Source organism: Polyodon spathula, chromosome 45 (assembly GCF_017654505.1).
Source record: "Polyodon spathula isolate WHYD16114869_AA chromosome 45, ASM1765450v1, whole genome shotgun sequence".
NCBI lineage: Eukaryota > Metazoa > Chordata > Actinopteri > Acipenseriformes > Polyodontidae > Polyodon > Polyodon spathula.
The window spans coordinates 598,901-619,531 of NC_054578.1; the positions used below are offsets into that span (position 1 = coordinate 598,901).

The window sequence follows — 20,631 nt, forward strand, 5'->3', positions numbered from 1 at the left end:
TATATAGATTTAAAGATATAAGTAAAAGTGATGTCACATACAGAACACCATTACATCATGTAGGAATAATTCATGGATTTGAATAAAACAGTAAGGATCAGTTGTCTGCCCCCCCCAAAAAAAAAAAAAACTTATCAAACACCCCCTGTTTTGGTTTCAAACACACAGGCGCCCTTGAGAAAGAGATGGAGATGATCAATAAGTCTGAAGTGAAACTTACAGGAAGAGTGTCAAATTAACACAATATCATTTATGCCAAGAGAATATTTTTCGCATCCACATTTTCTATTAACAGAAACCATTGGGGGAAAGGACGAGGGACACTGCTAATCTACCTTGGGAAACTTTTAAAAAGGAAACCTTGTATTAAAATCAGCAAATCAGTGTGCGCAATCAGAAAGAAACAGGATTCAACCCCCCGGTTACAGTGGAGGTCTGCAGGAGTTATGAGGCAGCCACAGCACCGCGGAGTTCGGCTGTGGTGTGATCCAGTCCCACCAGTCTGTGAGAAGTGTGTGCACTGAGTTTGAAAACCAAAGACGTAACAGATTTTACAATTCAGATATGTAAGCACTAGGGAACGCTAGAGTATACAAGCATGTTATTATATGGGTTTTAAAGATCCCAAAAGCCTCGGATCAATTGATCACCCCAGGATGAGCAATCCACAGTCTTATAAGTGCAGAATGCCTGGTCACTCATCGAATGCAGCCTTGTTTTTTTGGTATATAAAAGTCCACTGACCTCAAACTCCACGAAGGAATATAAGTGGGCGCTACGTCTTTTACATAGCATGGAGTCAATCCATTTAGGTCTTTTTAAGTCATCAGCAGAATTTTAAAATCTATCCTGTGTCTCTGTGACTAGTTATACAGCATCAGCATATGTCAGTAATAGACTATGGAATGCCATATGCTAAACCCCTGACAAAGTGGAACTGATATCTATGTTGCAATATAGGAGCAAAGCTACATGCCCAAATACAGCTGGCAGTTTTGCTGGAGTGGCAGAAACGCTCCTGATAAAAGCCGAGCCTGAGCCAGCCTCCAGCACCGGTGCGAGAACATCCATACTGTGGTAAGTGGCTGGAGGGTAACTGTCTGTTTGTGTTCAGCGGTGTCGAGGCGGGGCTGTTTCACTTTGTTTTAGCGCACAAGTCATTTGTGTGGCCCGGGAGCCTCTTGCACGAGATTACTCCTCTCTTATGAAAAACAAGAGCCGTCCTCCGCATGATGTTTTGCAGTTCAATCGGCTTTACTGGTGCTGAGGCTTCAGCGTTCTAACTGCGTACCTTTCTACTGTAAGCATTGTGCGCTTTTAATGATCTTCTGCATCGACAGCGATGGGAATGGCGCTTCATTCCGTGTGTGTTTAATGCAAGCTAGCTGTGTTTGGTGTCAATAGCATCGACGATACAAATACACAGCACAGTAAAGAGTGAGTCAGATTAACCAGCTTGTCTGTTGTGCTTGTCACAGTGGTACTATGACGTGGTGTGCAGGGGGAGTCATACAGTGAGGGCAGCGCAGGGGTCTCCCCTGGTAAAGGCATGGCAGTGTGGTGTGCAGGGGGAGTCATACAGTGAGGGCAGCGCAGGGGTCTCCCCTGGTAAAGACAGAAATGTGATAAAATAAACACACACTCTGAATTATAACCCATTTCCAACACATTCGGAAACACATGCTCAGTAATCAGTAACCAGGACGCACTATCAGCTGTGAAATGCTTCCATTGCACAGCATATGAATCCACAGTGACCCGGAGGGAAATCACACATCTCTTCTTCACTTTGTTTGCAGTGTCGTCAATTCTTAAACCTTCAAGTTCCCGGGCTTCTATTTGAGAAAGGTAAGAATAATTTGGGATCATTTGTTTTTTTCCAAGGAATACTCTAGGAGCGTCTGTCTATTTGTGTTTAGCAGCAGGACCGAGTCTTCAGCTGGAGGTGTTTTAGGAAGCCACGGAAGAGACTGGGAATCATTTTTGCAGGATGTAATAACTTGTAGTGCGGAGATTAGTGTAGAAGATCTTCCCCTTAGTGAGTAAGCACACACTTCCCATGTCGCTAAAAGACAAACATCTTTCCAAAACACTCTCCTCTTTCTAAACTGTGCTGCAAATCCTTGTAAAACTGATACACGTTAAAGTCTACAAGCAGAACAAAATCCGTTTCTAGCCTTGACGAGGTCTGCTTGAAGCTTAAACGCACTGAATTGATCAGCTGTAAGTGATAGATGTTCCTCAGGGAAGGTGCGCAGTGGAACTGCACCGCACTGTGTGCTGTGCTTGTAGCTCCTGTGCACTGGGCTATGATTCAATAAAACACACTGAGCTTTCATAATGGGCTTGCTGTTTATAAACTGTGTATTCTGCGCCTTTTCTGCTGTGAGCCTCTGTCCTGCACATTGATAATCAACACATTTCGTTCTCTGTCTGCATCACTTGATCCAGCTGCAGTAATCTGCCATCATGAGTACGGACGCAGAGATGGAGATATATGGGCCGGCGGCCATCTTCCTCCGGAAGCCCGAGAGGGAAAGAATTGAGTCGCAAAGCAAACCCTTCGACGCTAAAACCGCCTGCTTCGTACCCCACGCCACGGAGCTCTACGTCAAAGGCGTGATCCAGAGCAAAGAAGGGGGCAAAGCCACCGTCAAAACTGAAGCCGGGGAAGTAAGTCACAGCTGAGAAGTTGCGTTGCTGTTAAACGCTGCTCCGCTGTTCACAAGAACCCCTTCCACGGTGCTCTGCTAACTAACTCTCCTTTTCAGACCGTCACCGTTAAGGAGGACGATGTCTTGCCCATGAACCCCCCCAAGTACGATAAGATTGAGGACATGGCCATGATGACCCACCTCAATGAAGCCACTGTGCTGTATAACCTCAAAGAGCGTTTTGCAGCATGGATGATCTACGTGAGTTTGTTTGCACCGAGCAAATCAACACATTGAAAAGCTTCTTCATACTGTGACTCAACTGCGTTTCATATTTTCACAATTTCAGACTTACTCCGGGCTGTTTTGCGCTACTGTGAATCCATACAAGTGGCTTCCAGTGTATGACCAGTCCGTGGTTAATGCATACAGAGGCAAGAAGCGCATGGAGGCTCCCCCACACATCTTCTCTGTCTCTGACAATGCCTATCAGTTCATGCTTACTGGTAGGTATTTCAAAATGTGATTTACACATTGGATCTGTAGCTCATTACTATCAGCTAAACTAGATAACAACTTAGAAACAATCATTAACCAAACTGTTAATTCTGCTTACAGATCGTGAAAACCAGTCAATCCTGATCACGTAAGTATGGATACAACTACAAAGATTATTCCAAAACGAAGCTCTCCAGAAATATCAGCTGAGCGTGTTTTTCTCTTTCACTCAGTGGAGAATCTGGCGCAGGAAAGACTGTGAACACCAAACGTGTCATCCAGTACTTTGCGACAATCGCAGTGTCTGGTGACAAGAAGAAAGAGGCGGCTCCTGGAAAAATCCAGGTTGGAATTGTCAATGACATCAAACAGTACGGAACACTCAATGGGTTCCAGTTCCATTAACTAACCCTAGGATTGTGTCTTCTGTAGGGAACCCTGGAGGATCAGATCATTTCAGCTAACCCTCTGCTGGAGGCTTTTGGTAACGCCAAAACTGTGAGGAATGACAACTCGTCACGCTTTGTAAGTGACGTGCTTTTGTTTCCGTTACATTACTGCATGCTTGGACTTTCTGGAGCCATTAACAGTGCATTAGCACACTGACGTGGTTTAATTGTGTTTTCATTCAGGGTAAATTTATCAGAATTCACTTTGGAGCCACAGGAAAACTGGCCTCCGCTGACATTGAGACCTGTAAGCTTCTCTTTTCTGCTGTAGTATCTCTTTTAGAACTGTGTCTTATTTATAGACTTTTACAATTCTGACTGTAATATCTATTCATCACAGACTTGCTGGAAAAATCCAGAGTCACATTTCAGCTGGCAGAAGAAAGGAGCTACCATATCTTCTATCAGATCATGACCAACCACAAGCCAGAACTTATTGGTAGGTGAAACTCGATCACTCTGTTAACTGGCTGACTGATGTCTCTGTGCTGAAATATTCTATTACGTGTTTGTTGCTGTCCTTCCTTCCAGACATGCTTCTCATTACCACCAACCCCTATGATTTCCCTATGATCAGTCAAGGGCAGATCACCGTCGCCAGCATTGACGACAAGGAGGAGTTGATGGCCACAGATGTGAGTTCCATTGATTAGCTTCGTTTAATGATTTTGCTGCCTCTTCTGGTTGCTGATGCGCCTCATGTTGTTTTTATTATCCAGTCTGCCATTGACATTCTTGGGTTCAACAATGACGAAAAATTGGGCATCTACAAGATCACTGGTGCAGTGATGCACTACGGTAACATGAAGTTCAAGCAGAAGCAACGTGAGGAGCAGGCTGAGCCAGACGGCACTGAAGGTAACTGAGTACAAGCAGCTAACAAGAAATGAAAGGCAGCCTTGCTATTGTGAGAGCCTGCAGAAATCATGCAGAGATAGCGCCGTTGCTGTTGCATTGCTGTTGAGACTGATGATCAGACATTAGATGAACACGCATTGCTTATCAAGACACGCACATCTCCTACTAAGCTACTCTATCCATTTCAACCATTTTACACATCCGAGGTTACCAGGAGTCGTAAACGAGATGTTGTGTTTGGTTTCAGTGGCTGATAAAGTCAGTTATCTTTTGGGACTGAACTCCGCTGACTTGCTGAAAGCCTTGTGCTACCCGAGAGTGAAAGTGGGGAATGAGTATGTGACCAAGGGGCAGACTGTCCCCCAGGTAATGTGTTTGCTCTAGACCTCCATGCACATTGCACACAATTCAACTGAATGATATTCTCACTTAACACAACCTCTTTCATCTCATTAGGTCAATAACGCTGTTGGCGCTCTGTCCAAATCTGTCTATGAGAAACTGTTCTTGTGGATGGTTATCCGTATCAATGAGATGCTGGATACAAAGCAGGCAAGGCAATTCTACATTGGAGTCCTGGATATTGCAGGATTTGAGATCTTTGATGTAAGTTGGAGGTTTTCTGTATCATCATTTCCCTACTACAAACAGCTTTATTTATTTGTTGCTGGGATTTCATATATGTTTTTGTGTTTGTATTTAGTTCAACAGCTTGGAGCAGCTGTGCATCAACTTCACCAATGAAAAACTGCAACAGTTCTTCAATCACACCATGTTTGTACTGGAACAAGAAGAGTACAAGAAGGAAGGAATCATTTGGGAGTTCATTGACTTCGGCATGGACTTGGCTGCTTGCATTGAGCTTATTGAAAAGGTACGTCAGCAACGCTGTTAATAAATTCAACGCTCGCGTTGCCCTCTCTGCTGTTTCTCTCTTTCTAAAATTCATGTCTTTGTTTCCACCAGCCAATGGGCATCTTCTCCATCCTTGAAGAGGAGTGCATGTTCCCCAAGGCCTCAGACACTTCCTTCAAGAACAAGCTGTACGACCAGCACCTTGGGAAGTGCAACGCCTTCCAGAAACCTAAACCAGGCAAAGGCAAAGTTGAGGCTCACTTCTCCCTGGTGCACTATGCCGGCACTGTGGACTACAACGTCAACGGCTGGCTGGACAAGAACAAGGACCCCCTGAACGAAACTGTACTGGGGCTGTACGTGAAGTCATCTGTAAAACACTTTGACGACTGCTAGTCCTTCCTTTATTTGTCCGTCAGCAAGGCGCCCCGCCGCAGGTAACACAACAATACAATCAATCAATCAATCAATCAATCATCAATCTTTATTTTATATAGCGCCTTTCATAGCGGTAGCGAGCACAAATCGTCACAAAGAGCTTTACAAGATGCAGCGACAACAAGATAATCCATGTTACTCTCAACACGTAGTATGCACTCTATGCATTTTTGTGTGTGTGTTGTGTAAACGTTAAATACAGTGGAAAGGGCAGAATACAGGATAGCAGCATAAGTGCATAAATACAGTGGAAAGAGCAGAATACAGGATAGCAGCAGAATACATGAAATAGTGCATTAAATACAGTGGAAAGAGCAGAATACAGGATAGCAGCAGAATACATGAAATAGTGCATTAAATACAGTGGAAAGAGCAGAATACAGGATAGCAGCAGAATACATGAAATAGTGCATTAAATACAGTGGAAAGAGCAGAATACAGGATAGCAGCATAATACATGAAATAGTGCATTAAATACAGTGGAAAGAGCAGAATACAGGATAGCAGCATAATACATGAAATAGTACATTAAATACAGTGGAAAGTGCAGAATGCAGGATAGCAGCATAATACATGAAATAGTGCATTAAATACAGTGGAAAGAGCAGAATACAGGATAGCAGCAGAATACATGAAATAGTGCATTAAATACAGTGGAAAGAGCAGAATACAGGATAGCAGCAGAATACATGAAATAGTGCATTAAATACAGTGGAAAGAGCAGAATATGTGCGTCTTATGTACTTTTCATTTAAAGCACCTAATGGGGTGGAGCATCTTAGTGTCCTATCGCTCGTTTATGATAATGTTTATCCTAATTTAATGTCACATGTTCTCGACTTATGTCCGAGCGCGTCTTAGTCTTTATCGAGTAGTACAAGCAGTCATCTATACCTCTTGGGAGCAACAGGATCAGAAAGAGAGAACAGGTGGGTCTTGAGAGCTGATTTAAAGCGAGCGACGGTGGGAGCATCACGCACCAAAGCTGGAAGAGAGTTCCAGAGAGTCAGAGCCATGAAGCTGAACGAGCGTCTCTCCGAGCGTGGGGCGCTTTCGCTTGGGGATAACAAGCAGGCCAGAGTCGGAGGACCTCAGCTTGTGGGCAGGGACATAGCGGTTCAGCAGGTTGAGGAGGTACTCAGGATTTCTGAGATGGGCATCAGGCTTTACGCCTCCTAAAAGCAATTTAGGGGCAGCGTTACTGGAGTTTGCCACCCGAAAATCATTTGGTCCTCTAGCCCTATATCTCAAGACATGGCATAACAGTCATCTAGTGTAATACTTACAAGACAGGTGTGTGATATCTACCTGAACTGGAGGCGTTCTTTCAGGACAGGAGTGATTGATGTCACGTCCCGATTAGCACAACAGTCTCTCTACTTCTGAGCGTGTTTACATTCTACAGCTCCAACTCACCCGAATGTGTACAAAGCAAATTGGTTTCAAAACAGTTGCTGTGTTCCAGCACTATCACCCTTTTATCATATGAGAGGTATTACGGCAAGCCGCCTCTATACTTCCACCTTTGTTCTGTCCGCTCAGCCACGTACAAAATCTCTGTTCTGCACACTCTGTCACATGTACAGCCTTCACAAGAGCAGGTTTAGCCACACCAGTGACTTGTCTGTGTGAACCTTCATAACCTTTTTGTTAAACGTACAGTTTAAGCCTTCAAGGTGTTGCAGATTATCTGTGTCAGATTCTGGACGTTTCCAATGGTTTTCATTTTGTACACACATTGCTATTGAGGGTGAAGGGAGGGGTTCAGCCTGTTTTTCTACTGATTGTACTTCACCTGTCTGAGGTTTCGCTCTTTGCATTTAAAGATGCTGGTGGCGCGAAGAAGGGTGGCAAGAAGAAGGGAGGCTCCTTCCAGACTGTGTCTGGACTCTTCAGGGTATGTGTTCCTGCTTTACCTTTTTCTACTCTGCTAACATTGAATTGAAAAACGTGAACTCAATCTTCCAATGTTCATCTTTCTACAGGAGAACCTGAACAAGCTGATGTCCAACTTGAGGAGCACTCACCCTCACTTTGTGCGCTGCTTGATCCCCAACGAGTCAAAGACTCCAGGTACTTAAGATATTATAACGAGCGGGACTCTTCACTTTGACTCTGCTCATTTCTGACAAATGTCTAACTGCAATCACAGGGATTCAGGGCTGTGTTCAAAGGTTCGAAGGTTTGTTCGCTAGCCAGCAATTCAAAGGTAGATCTAAACCTTTGAAAGTTCCTCAGGAGGTATTTGGAATGGATTATTTTGAAGAGCCGTTTTCTTATATTTAAGTTATAAACACATGATTACTCTTCTATATAACATGTACCCTTCTTTACAGCCCTTATGGAAAATCATCTGGTTATCCACCAGCTGAGATGTAATGGTGTGCTGGAAGGTATCAGAATTTGCAGAAAGGGATTCCCGAGCAGAATCTTGTATGGGGACTTCAAGCAAAGGTATCAACACCTCTGAGTTTCCCTCTCATGAATGCTTTCTCATTCTCTTGCATTTCTCTGCGCAGCTATTCAAAGTGTATAATGACACTGATTCCCTCTTTGTGACACAGATACAAAGTGTTAAATGCAAGTGTTATCCCCGAGGGTCAGTTCATGGACAACAAGAAAGCATCAGAGAAGCTTTTGGGATCCATTGATATAAATCACGAGGAGTATAAATTTGGGCACACCAAGGTTAGTCTACATAATCTTTAAAATGATCATCACTTTGAAAATGTTATTGTCCAGTTCAAATTGATTGAAATGCCAACGGAAACCACATTACGCCTATGAAAGTCAATGCTTTTCAAGATGTTTATTGTTACATGATTAAGTGAACTCTGTTCTCCTAGTCTAATGGTGTGTCTTGCTAAGACAAAAGCCCGTTTTACCGTGAATCTCTTGAATGCAGGTCTTCTTTAAGGCTGGTCTGCTGGGTGTGCTTGAGGAGATGAGAGATGAAAAGTTAGCCAAACTCGTGACCAGCACACAGGCTCTGTGCCGGGGCTTCCTGATGAGAAAGGAATTCGTAAAAATGATGGAAAGAAGGTGATAAAGAAACCATGTGAAGCTCCTGTAATATACTGCAGATGTATCGTCATTTTTATAAATATAAACACACAAGCTACACGGCTACACTGCACATTTTGAAGAGTTTCCTCGGGCTTAAGGAAAAAATACGAACATGCGCAGTGCAGGGTATAAACAGTCTGGGCATGCGCAGTACGCAAAGTAGGAACATTCGATAGGTAGCACAAATTGACATGGACAGCGGCATTAGAGGGGAATCAGTACACTACAAACTAAATGAAGCAAAACACACAGCGCAAGTGTCGTTTTGTAAAACCCCGAACCAGAATCGCTCTGCGCTTGCCAGCATCTGTAAAGCGTGTTCTGTAATTGACGGTTGCACAAACTACCTGATAGTAGAACTGTATTTCGACATCTGAAATTGCACACTGGGGACAGGTCGCTGTTTTAATGTCATATTTCCGCCATATACTTTTTACTCAATATTCGTTTTTCATTTATGCAACAGGAACGTTTAATAAACTTTGTTTTATGTTGCTACGGATACAATGCAAAACTATTTTAATATATTTAATACAATATGTTTGATTCAACCAGCACATTGCACACTTTTAAGATTTTGAAAAAAAAATTAATATTATCCTTAAGGAAACGTTTCAAGAACCAAATATAAGATTGTTCCGCTTTTGTGAGTTAAAAAGAGTTTTACAAAAAGGCCAGTATATCATTTGTGCTCTTTTGTTCATGTGCTACAGGGAGTCCATTTTCACCATCCAGTACAACATTCGCTCATTCATGAATGTGAAACACTGGCCATGGATGAAGCTCTACTTCAAGATCAAGCCGCTGCTGAAGAGCGCCGAGTCTGAAAAGGAAATGGCCAACATGAAAGAAGAATTCGAAAAGTGCAAAGAAAATCTGGCCAAGTCAGAAGCCAAATGCAAGGCGCTGGAGGAGAAGATGGTTTCTGTGGTGCAGGAAAAGAACGACCTGCTGCTTCAAGTCCAGTCGGTATGTATCCATTCTTTATTACTATGGCTTATCATCCTTTCAATTCCTTTATCTCGTGTCGTGGACACTGCCTAGATGTGAGAGATTCATGATTCATGATTCGTTTTTGCCATATTTCTGTGCTGCCTCCTTCTGGACCAAACCAGTATATAAAACGAATAAACCAGTGCAAGGACCCATTTCCACTGGGGTTACGTGATCAGAAAGACCACCAACACAAATCTAATGGAGAACCATTAAAAGATATTCTTACTTAACTGCTGTACCTCAAAGACATTCCTAGGGAACAATTAATAATAAATGTCATTCAACATGTCCATCCCTGTTCCTTTATTATAACATTTATGATGTCTTTGCAGGAAGGTGAAAGTCTCTCTGATGCTGAAGAAAGATGCGAGGCGCTTATCAAAAGCAAAATCCAGCTCGAGGCAAAACTGAAAGAGGCAACTGAGAGACTGGAAGACGAGGAGGAAATGAACTCTGAGCTGACTGCCAAGAAGAGGAAACTGGAAGACGAGTGCTCCGAACTCAAGAAGGACATTGACGACCTCGAGCTGACACTGGCCAAAGTGGAGAAGGAGAAGCACGCCACAGAAAATAAGGTGAGGATCTTAACTTATTTCTTCAAAAACTGAACAGAACATAAATCCATTGGTTTTGTAACCCTAACCCTAACTCTAACCCTAACCCTTTTATATAGGTTAAAAACCTTACTGAAGAAATGGCTACTCAGGACGAAAGCATTGCAAAATTAACCAAGGAAAAGAAAGCCCTCCAAGAGGCACACCAACAGACCCTTGATGACCTGCAAGCAGAGGAGGACAAAGTCAACACTCTGACCAAAGCAAAGACTAAGCTGGAACAACAAGTGGACGATGTGAGTGAAGCCTACGATGCAGACTCTCAATGGGGTTTAACTTAATGAAATATATTAATATAATATAGCTATTTCTTTCATTTAGCTTGAAGGTTCATTGGAGCAAGAAAAGAAACTCCGTATGGACCTTGAGAGAGCCAAGAGAAAGCTTGAGGGAGATCTGAAACTAGCCCAGGAATCCATAATGGATCTGGAGAACGACAAGCAGCAATCAGATGAGAAGATAAAGAAGTAAGACTGCTATATAGAAAGAAATGTAGATTTAAAATGTGTAGATTTAACAAGCAAACAAAAAATCCAAATGTACATAAAGATATAAGTTGGAGACAATAGTGGGACTAATTTGGCCCCCCTTTGAGTCATAAAACCAGATATTAATAATACAGACCGTGTTATATAAGAACGTAAGATAATTTAGGAAAAGGAGAAAACTATTCAGTCCACCAAAGACTGTATGGATCCTAGAAGCAGGATGATCTCCAAGCTTTGTGGCTCAATTCATTCCATGTCAATTCTTTGAACTTTCCAGGAAGGACTTTGAAACAAGCCAGCTGCTGAGCAAAATTGAGGATGAACAAGCTGTGGGTGCTCAACTTCAAAAGAAGATCAAGGAGCTTCAGGTATTGGGCAGAAATCAAACTCTTTGAATTCACAGAAAATAACTGGATTACAGATGATTGATTCCAGCTGAGAAATCTTTCCATGCTGTTCCGTTTTTCTAGGCGCGCATTGAAGAGCTTGAAGAAGAAATCGAGGCTGAACGAGCTGCTCGGGCAAAGATTGAAAAGCAAAGAGCTGATCTTTCCAGGGAACTTGAAGAGATCAGTGAAAGGCTTGAGGAAGCAGGAGGTGCAACTTCAGCTCAGATCGAAATGAACAAGAAACGTGAAGCTGAGTTTCAGAAGCTCAGGCGTGATCTAGAGGAGTCCACTCTGCAGCATGAAGCTACTGCCGCTGCTCTTCGCAAAAAGCAAGCCGACAGCGTGGCTGAACTGGGAGAACAGATCGACAACCTCCAGCGTGTGAAACAGAAGCTCGAGAAGGAAAAGAGTGAATTGAAAATGGAACTCGACGACCTCTCCAGCAACATGGAATCTGTAGCCAAGACCAAGGTACAGTAAACAACGGATGGATGTGTGTGTGTGTGTGTGTGTGTGTGTGTGTGTGTGTGTGCTCTCAGGACAAGCCTATAGGATTGTGTTCATGTACACCAATCCTTTTCATCCTTTAACTAAAGGCTAACCTGGAGAAGATGTGCCGTTCTCTGGAGGACCAGCACAGTGAGATTAAGACCAAGAACGACGAGAACGTGCGTCAGATCAATGACATCAGTACGCAAAAAGCACGTCTTCTGACAGAGAATGGTAAGCCGGTACTCGCTGCTTGATGCAACAGAATTGACAGCACAGCAGAAGAAAGAGCGTCCTTGAAAACTCTTGATGCTTTTGTTTCAGGTGAATTCTCTCGCCAGCTGGAAGAGAAGGAATCTTTAATTTCTCAGCTGACGAGGGGCAAACAGGCTTTCACTCAGCAAACTGAGGAGCTCAAGAGGCAGCTGGAGGAAGAATCAAAGGTAATACTGCCATTATTCTATTACACAGTGTTTCCACACCTTAGACATGCTTTTAAAAGGTCATTTTATAAAACCTGTAGATTGATACCATGCCAACTGACGAATGCAGGGTGACGTCTCCAATAGTCTATGCTGTTCACCAAATGATCTACAGTCAATAGCGATCAATAGTGCCCCCTGTGGACACCCCCACAATAAACAAAATAACAGACCAGCCATATCGTCCCAGATTTCTCAGGATGAATCATTTTAATAAGAGTTTAATAAATGCAAGTGTAATAACACAGCTATGACTTCAGATTTCACCTTATAATAGAACAAACCACTTCAAGAGAGCAGTAAAGCCCACTGTCTCACATTCTCAGCCTCGGGGCAACGGGTTTCCAGTATAAGACTCAACTCCACTCAATATTTGTATGCTGTAATCTTTTCTTATATGCTGTTGTAGTCTTTAGCATTGCATGATTTTTATTGTAATATTTCCATCGTTCTTTAAAGGCTAAGAATGCCCTGGCTCACAGTGTGCAATCTGCCCGCCATGACTGTGACCTGCTTCGGGAGCAATTTGAGGAGGAGCAGGAAGCCAAGGCTGAGCTGCAGCGTGCAATGTCCAAGGCTAACAGCGAGGTGGCTCAGTGGAGATCAAAATACGAAACTGATGCCATCCAGCGCACGGAGGAGCTTGAAGAAGCAAAGTAAATAACCACCCTTTACTTCGTCTACATTTCAGTGCGTTCATTCTCTGCTCCCTTTTCTAAACACGAACGCTCATTCCCAGGAAAAAGCTGGTGCAGCGCCTTCAAGATGCCGAGGAACACATTGAGGCTGTGAACTCAAAGTGCGCCTCTCTGGAGAAGACGAAACAGAGGCTCCATGGTGAAGTGGAAGATCTCATGGTTGATGTAGAAAGAGCAAATGCACAAGCCTCTGCTCTCGACAAGAAGCAGAGAAACTTCGACAAGGTACGCAAAAAGATGGTAACTTTACAGGGCATCTGGTCGAAATATTGCCGTTGGGCTCAAAGATAGTAAGAAAGAAACATCTCAGTGTATATTTATGAGCTGTATTTTTTCAGGTTCTTGCTGAGTGGAAGCAGAAGTTTGAAGAAGGCCAGGCAGAGCTGGAGGCTGCACAGAAAGAGGCTCGCTCTCTCGGCACTGAGCTCTTCAAAATGAAGAACTCCTATGAAGAATCTTTGGATCACCTGGAAACCCTTAAACGGGAGAACAAGAACTTACAGCGTGAGTCTCGACTTCAACGCCCTGCTCACATTCACATACGGGTTCACTCATTCATCTAGGGCTCACAGTGGCTTTGTAAAGTCAACCTTTATGTCCGATCACTGGAAATTTTTCTGCCGCCAAGGATCACAGACAGAACTGGGCAGAAATGTGGCAAACAAAAATGTAATGTTAACAAATGTACAGCTTTATAGCCTGGTAACAAAAACATATAGCACTCATATTATTATACAATCTCTGTGTGATACACTGCAGTGGGAGCCAGTGACAAGGTAAAAAGATGAAGACACCAAGGGAAGCAGACAAACGCTTCAGCCAGCGTCTTCTTCAGTGCACTAATGCAATTCTGACAGAGCATTCTGAATCACTCGTGAGCAACATTTTAAACTGTTGTCTCTAAACCTGCAGTGGGATGCTGGGAATGAAAAGCGCCCGGTTATATATCTGCATTCCAATTCTAACCCTGCCTCTCATCTTCTTCTTTGTCTTGTAGAGGAGATCTCTGATCTGACTGAACAGATTGGCGAGGGTGGGAAGGCTATTCATGAGCTAGAGAAGGCAAAGAAGCAGACTGAAACTGAAAAGTCAGAAATCCAAACCGCCTTGGAGGAGGCAGAGGTAATTCTTTAGAAACACACACCCTCTCATCTCCATTTTCATTATCTCTGTGGAGAGTTTCCTCTCCGCCTCTCTAACTCTCTTTGAATCTTTAATAAAACAGGCCACCCTGGAGCATGAGGAGTCCAAGATTCTCCGTGTCCAGCTGGAGCTCAACCAGGTGAAATCTGAGGTTGACAGAAAGATCGCCGAGAAAGACGAGGAGCTGGAACAGCTGAAGAGAAACAGTCAGAGAGTGGTGGACTCCATGCAGAGCACTCTCGACTCTGAAATTAGGAGCCGCAATGACGCCCTGAGAGTGAAGAAGAAGATGGAGGGAGATCTGAATGAAATGGAAATTCAGCTCAGTCACTCCAACCGCCAAGCAGCTGAAGCTCAGAAACAACTGAGGAACGTTCAAGGACAACTCAAGGTAGGGAGACTTTCTTTTGAGGGCCAGTGTCACTCATTTCACTTGTGTGAACAGGTCTTCCTAATGGTTTTACTGGTTTCTATTTTCTATCCAGGACGCCCAACTGCACCTTGACGATGCCGTCCGAGGACAGGAAGACAATAAGGAACAGCTCGCCATGGTGGAACGCAGGAACACCCTGATGCAGGCTGAAATTGAAGAGATGAGGGCTGCCCTGGAACAGATAGAGAGAGGCCGCAAAGTGGCTGAACAGGAGCTCCTTGACGCCAGCGAGCGTGTGCAGCTGCTGCACTCCCAGGTCCGAAGGAATTCCTGCGCTGCTGTTGTTTTCTATTCTTGTTTTAAACGATGTTTATGAGCTTTTGGGAGCTGACAGTCTTTACCTTGTTACAGAACACCAGTCTCATCAACACCAAGAAGAAGCTCGAGTCTGATGTTAGCCAGCTGCAGAGCGAAGTAGACGACACCATCCAGGAAGCAAGAAACGCAGAAGAAAAAGCCAAGAAAGCCATCACTGACGTGAGTCTTTTTCGTGGGTAATGATAGACGCGATTGGATTGGGGGCTGAGTGTTTACAATCCTGCTACTTTACATTCACCTTGCAATCTGTGGAGGTTTCGTTTGCTCCAGTTCTAAACCTAAATACTAAATACTTAAACAATGACAAGGACATTTTCTACAGTTAATGACAGCTGCACAGGACATTAATGCTGTTATATGAATGAAAAGATTTCTAAATGTTTTCAGTCTTCTTACTTGATCTCTTGGGCTGATCGACATTTATGAGTTTCAAGATTCTAGTCCTGTTAGCTTTTAGATACCATCCACCTATGGGATAATTACCGCTCTGTTCAGAACCTGTTTGGCTGAGACGTGCCTTGAGGCTCACAGTTACAATTCCCCCACCTCTACTGCTGCTCCAGCTCTAAATGTCTTCCCTTCAACTACCAGGCTGCCATGATGGCAGAGGAGCTCAAGAAGGAACAGGACACCAGCTCTCACCTGGAGAGGATGAAGAAGAACCTGGAACAGACAGTGAAGGACCTCACCCACCGTCTGGATGAGGCTGAGCAGCTGGCCATGAAGGGTGGAAAGAAACAGCTCCAGAAACTGGAGACCAGGGTGAGCTGACCATCTGGAGAAGTGCTTTGCAGGTTCAAGCTTGGGTGTCTATTTGGGATAACTTGGAACGCTTTGTCTTTCCAGGTGCGCGAGCTGGAGAACGAGCTTGAAGCCGAGCAGAGACGTGGCGTAGATGCGGTTAAAGGAGTCCGTAAATACGAGAGAAGAGTGAAGGAGCTCAGCTACCAGGTACAGTGAAGGCTTCAGCATTGCAGCATTGGGCTCAGACATTCAGAACACATTGGGGGTTATTGAAGGTACAGAGAAGGGCAACTAGGCTGATCCCAGGACTTAATGGCACGAGCGACGAGGACAGGTGTAAAGAATTAAACCTCTTCAGGTGAAAGATTAACATCTAAAACTCTGTGATCATTAACAAAACACAATTCGATTCTGTTCTTCAGGAAGGGGCGAGTCTTGTTGGGTCGAATGGCCTCTTCTCGCTCATAATGTTATATTTTCAGAAACCCCTTTTCCTTGTTAGGTTCTTGGAAATGATTTAAGAGGGGCGGTGACCTACTGCAACTAAGCAATAACTGGCAAACCTACGAATGCTGGGGAAACTGTAAAAGTCTCGTAGAGTGGAGATAACAAAGCTTAACTGCCAAAGGGTAAATATTATGATAATCACGTACCGTATAATGAGAGAGAGGAGGGCGAGAGCAATCCGGGGTTACCTATAACGGGCTACCTTCTTTGCATTGTGTTCCATCAAAGAATTGGTTTAACAAAGTCTAGATCTATAGTGCTGGCTGTACAATTTAGAAATGCATTAAGTCTGGTCGCTCTTTACTGCTGCATTAAGACGAGTAATTGGTCACATGAGTTATTATCATGATTTACTTCATTGCAGGGTGAGGAAGACAAGAAGAACGTGGCCAGGCTCCAGGATCTGGTTGATAAGCTGCAGCTGAAAGTCAAGGCTTACAAGAGGCAGGCTGAGGAAGCTGTAAGTGACCCTTGAGATCTGAAACACCATGTTTGCCGAAGCATCGTTTTTCTTTAACTTCTAACTATGCCTCGTATGCTGCAGGATAAGACTGATCCCATTTCCAAAGGAGGACTCTTGTATTGGAACCCATTCGTGTAACCCTGTGTCTTCCGCTTCCCTTTCAGGAGGAGCAAGCCAACACTCACCTGGCTAAGTTCAGGAAGGTGCAGCACGAGCTTGAGGAGAGTGAGGAGCGCGCTGATATCGCTGAATCCCAGGTCAACAAGCTCAGGACCAAGAGCCGTGAGCTGGGAGCCAAGGTGAGTTAAAAGATGAAATCCAGCACAGTTACCTTTACTGCAATGCATTCTCAACTGGGCTCATTTAAACTTTTCCCAGGATGGTGCTCCTCCTGAGCAATGCTCTGATCTCTGCGAACGCATTTTACTGATTTTATTAAGATTTATAACTGCAGTGCAGTGATAAGAGATTTTGGACAGGACTTCAGAAGCAGCGTAATATATTTCTAATTACAAATGTTGGACAATATAGTAACACATCTCGTTGTATACTAGCGGTATCTCTTATTAATGCTTCAGTATGTGTATTCATTCAATGATGTGTTTTGTTTTAAATGTTGGTGAAATGATTCAGGTACAGAATATGCATGAATAAGGGCTGGCTCAGATGAAGCAGGGCGCTCTGTTTTATTTTCAAGCATGATTATTTTTTTCAAACAGTTGAAGAGTAAAGCTGTGTTTGTCTCACAGTGTGCACAGTGATTCATCACAGATTCATCTCTTTGTTTTCTAAAGGGAAAGGAAGCAGAAGAATAGAGGACTCGACGACTTGAACCAGAGATTCATATAATATGAAATCTGTTGCATAGTCACTGTATGATTACTGTAAAATAAATAGACTTTATTTGCATCCTCTCCCTGGCTCTTGGTGTTTTTGTTCTTTCCTGATAACCCTACTCTCAACACTGGTGTGAAACCTCCAGCGGGACCATAACTGGATCATAATGAAGGCATGAAGCCCTTGTATGGGAATGAAGCGATAAGACGTGGTGTTCACGTTATCTAGGGGTTCCCAAACCACGACCAACCAATTCAGTTCAGGTTGAAGAAATGTGGCCCATGATTTGTGGAGCATGCAGATGTGAAGCGTATCACTGAAAGACAATAAGAGGAACGCACTGTATAGACTGGTCAGCAGTGGCAGTGACATCACTCTTTCACAGCACTAGCTGCACACAAACTGTTCTGAAACCATCATGATAGCACTTCGGGAGCGAAGCTGACGAGAGGGTCTTGAGAACACAAGAGACACTTCAAATCAGTTCCTCTCTACTCAGGTTGACAGCGCGTTGCCATAGTTACACCCCCTGCTTTGGAAAGCTGTTGGAGTCCTAACAGTACTGTACTATTGCCTTCAACGATAAAGATGCTAAAGATCACACATCACTTCAATGATAATCTTAAGATCTATTAAATATGAAGACTCAAAGGAACGTCAAATTCCAAAGTTATATATATATATTCTTCACATACAAGTCAACACATATTTGACTTTTGTAGGGGAAGGGAGGGTTATTAACTCTGTTGCTTCAAATTTGAAAAGTCTTCAGTAGTCAAGTGCCGGGAGCTGTTTTGTTTAAATCTTTACATTATTATTATTAAAACACTGGACGCCGTAGCGCCTCAGGTACTCCGCCCTTACCTGTTTTGGTTTCTGCGTCCTTCCAGGTCCGACGTCACCACTAGAGTCTTCCTGGTCGTAGTTTTTTTTTTTTTTTTTCTAGCCATAGATGCGAGAATCTGGAAAGTATATTCTGATCCTGCGTTGTCACGATCATCGTGATATATCGCATTTCTGTTCTCATTTGTATACTAATGATGTCGTTTGCTGGGTACAGTACTACATATATTTCATGAACACAACAAAACCAAATTGCGAAGGTCACCTGGAGGCATTTGCTTTCTTTGTGTGGCGAGTCTGCCATTAAGAGAATCTTCTGTGTGTGTCTGTGAGTCTGTGTATGTGCGTGCGTGTATGTTTGTACGTTTGTGTCTGTGTGTCGCTGTGTGTGTCTGTGAGTCTGTCTGTGTGTGTGTGTGTGTGTGTGTGTGTGTGTGTGTGTGTGTGTGTGTGTGTGTGTGTGTCTGTGTGTGTCTGTGTGTCGCTGTGTCTGTCAGTGTGTGTCTGTGAGTCTGTGTGTGTGTGTGTGTGTGTGTGTGTGTGTGTCGTGTGTGTGTGTGTGTGTGTGTCTGTGTGTGTGTGTGTGTGTGTGTGTGTGTGTGTGTGTGTCAGTGTGTGTCTGTGTGTGTGTGTCTGTGAGTCTGTGTGTGTGTGTGTGTGTGTGTGTCTGTGTTGTGTGTGTGTGTGTGTGTGTCTGTGTTTCTTTATATAGAGTTCTAAATATATGGTTGCATGCAAAAAAAACCAACTGCATATCCTTCCATTAAAAGTTGACCCTCTTCTATTGATGCAGCTACCCTTTATAGATATAGCAACGCCATGGGAACAGAAAATGAGACACACACACACACACACACACACACACACATGGGTTGTGAGCACTCGCTTGCTGCTCTCCATGCGGTATACAGCTCTCCTGTCTTTATGGTAGTTTAAAATAACGAAGCAACACGTTTCTTCAGGCTGTATTACACGTGTGCCATAGGGTTGGCTTTTTGTTTGTTGTTTTCATTTGTCGATTACATTCAATTTGCGTACAAAAAAAACACAATCAAATCCTGTGTCAGAAGTTCCACTTTTCTACAGTAATTTTACTGTAAGCCAGCGGGTTTTTAAATTCACAGCAGGTTCCTGCTAAATGACCCCTTCGCTACGATTATCGATCATTATTTTTTTTCAGCGCGAGAAAATTATCATTGCAAAAAAAGCCATTACCGTGATTATCGATATTCAAGGCTGCTGTAACTTTGTACAAGATTTAAAACAGAAAGCTACCAGCACCTCTCCCACCCATCGACCAATCACAAGCCGCAACAGCAAGGCGCGCTGATTGGACAGAAGCGACGCGTTTCTCACTGCCGAGTCAGTTATATAAGTTAAATAATTTGATAAAGCAACGTGATTATGGCTGACGGCAGACTCGGCCGAATCGCCAGTGAAATTGCAGCAGCGAAATCAGTTTTTAATTGTCTTTAATCACTGGATCACTCCGCCTCCTGTCTAGTACGCTGTTCTGCATCTAGAGCGCCCCCTGCTGGTCAGGACTCGCGTTCTCTGCCAGCGCTTTCTGAATGATATACTGTTTCTGTTTATAGCGGCCAAAACCACCAGCGTGTCAGATTCCACATAGCAGTTCATGATGCAGGGATAAGCCTCTTCATTCCTGCAGGAACGACAGGCATGAGAGTCTGAACAGCTGGCTCTGAGTCAAGAGCACAGTGTGTGTGTGTGTGTGTGTGTGTGTGTGTGTGTCTCAGTGTGTCTGTGTGCTTCGTTTCAGACATGCGCAGAGACGCTTTTCTGAGATCCATAATAATAATAATAATAATAATATTTTTTATTTCTATATAACGCCTTTCATAATACACCACCATCACAAAGCGATTTACAAGATACGAGATGCAGGATATGAATGGAATAATAATAATAATAATAATAATAATTCTGCTGTGATGCTATTATTATGGCTTCCGGTAGACTTTCTTTGAATTTCTAGTAGAATTTCTTTGATTGTAGCTGATGCAAACCAGGCGGATAGGTCCACAGAAGGTTGAAGGCGTTAATAGAAGGAATACAAGACCATTTACCAAACGAGCAAGATGGGCCGAATGGCCTCCTCTCGTTTGTAAACTTTCTTATGTTCTTATGTTCTTATTTAAAACACATTTTCACGCATGCGCAGAGGCTCCTTTCTGAGATAGGTGAATCGTTTTCACGCATGCGCAGAGACTCCTTTCTGAGATAGGTGAATCGTTTTCACGCATGCGCAGACACTCGTTTCTGAGATAGGTGAATCGTTTTCACGCATGCGCAGAGGCTCCTTTCTGAGATAGGTGAATCGTTTTCACGCATGCGCAGAGACTCCTTTC

At 43.5% G+C, this 20,631-nt stretch overlaps 1 protein-coding gene across 1 annotated transcript; it reads left to right on the top strand.

The window, feature by feature from the left end:
- The first annotated feature begins 1,002 nt into the window (after positions 1-1,002).
- On the top strand, positions 1,003-17,413 carry LOC121305999 (myosin heavy chain, fast skeletal muscle-like). The gene is made up of 43 exons (XM_041237733.1): positions 1,003-1,077; positions 1,800-1,848; positions 2,452-2,673; positions 2,772-2,915; positions 3,004-3,160; positions 3,273-3,300; positions 3,386-3,497; positions 3,585-3,677; positions 3,785-3,848; positions 3,942-4,040; positions 4,133-4,236; positions 4,321-4,459; positions 4,707-4,825; positions 4,916-5,065; positions 5,163-5,333; positions 5,426-5,709; positions 5,812-5,832; positions 6,711-6,715; positions 7,579-7,649; positions 7,738-7,825; positions 8,089-8,206; positions 8,317-8,440; positions 8,658-8,794; positions 9,532-9,787; positions 10,147-10,389; positions 10,488-10,664; positions 10,750-10,895; positions 11,194-11,284; positions 11,387-11,776; positions 11,902-12,028; positions 12,119-12,237; positions 12,736-12,932; positions 13,016-13,199; positions 13,313-13,478; positions 13,972-14,096; positions 14,200-14,508; positions 14,603-14,806; positions 14,902-15,027; positions 15,460-15,630; positions 15,715-15,819; positions 16,484-16,579; positions 16,747-16,881; positions 17,377-17,413. The coding sequence occupies exons 3-43, from the start codon at positions 2,470-2,472 to the stop codon at positions 17,395-17,397; spliced, it is 5,820 nt and encodes a 1,939-aa protein (XP_041093667.1). The 5' UTR covers positions 1,003-1,077; positions 1,800-1,848; positions 2,452-2,469; the 3' UTR covers positions 17,398-17,413.
- The last annotated feature ends 3,218 nt before the right edge of the window (positions 17,414-20,631 follow it).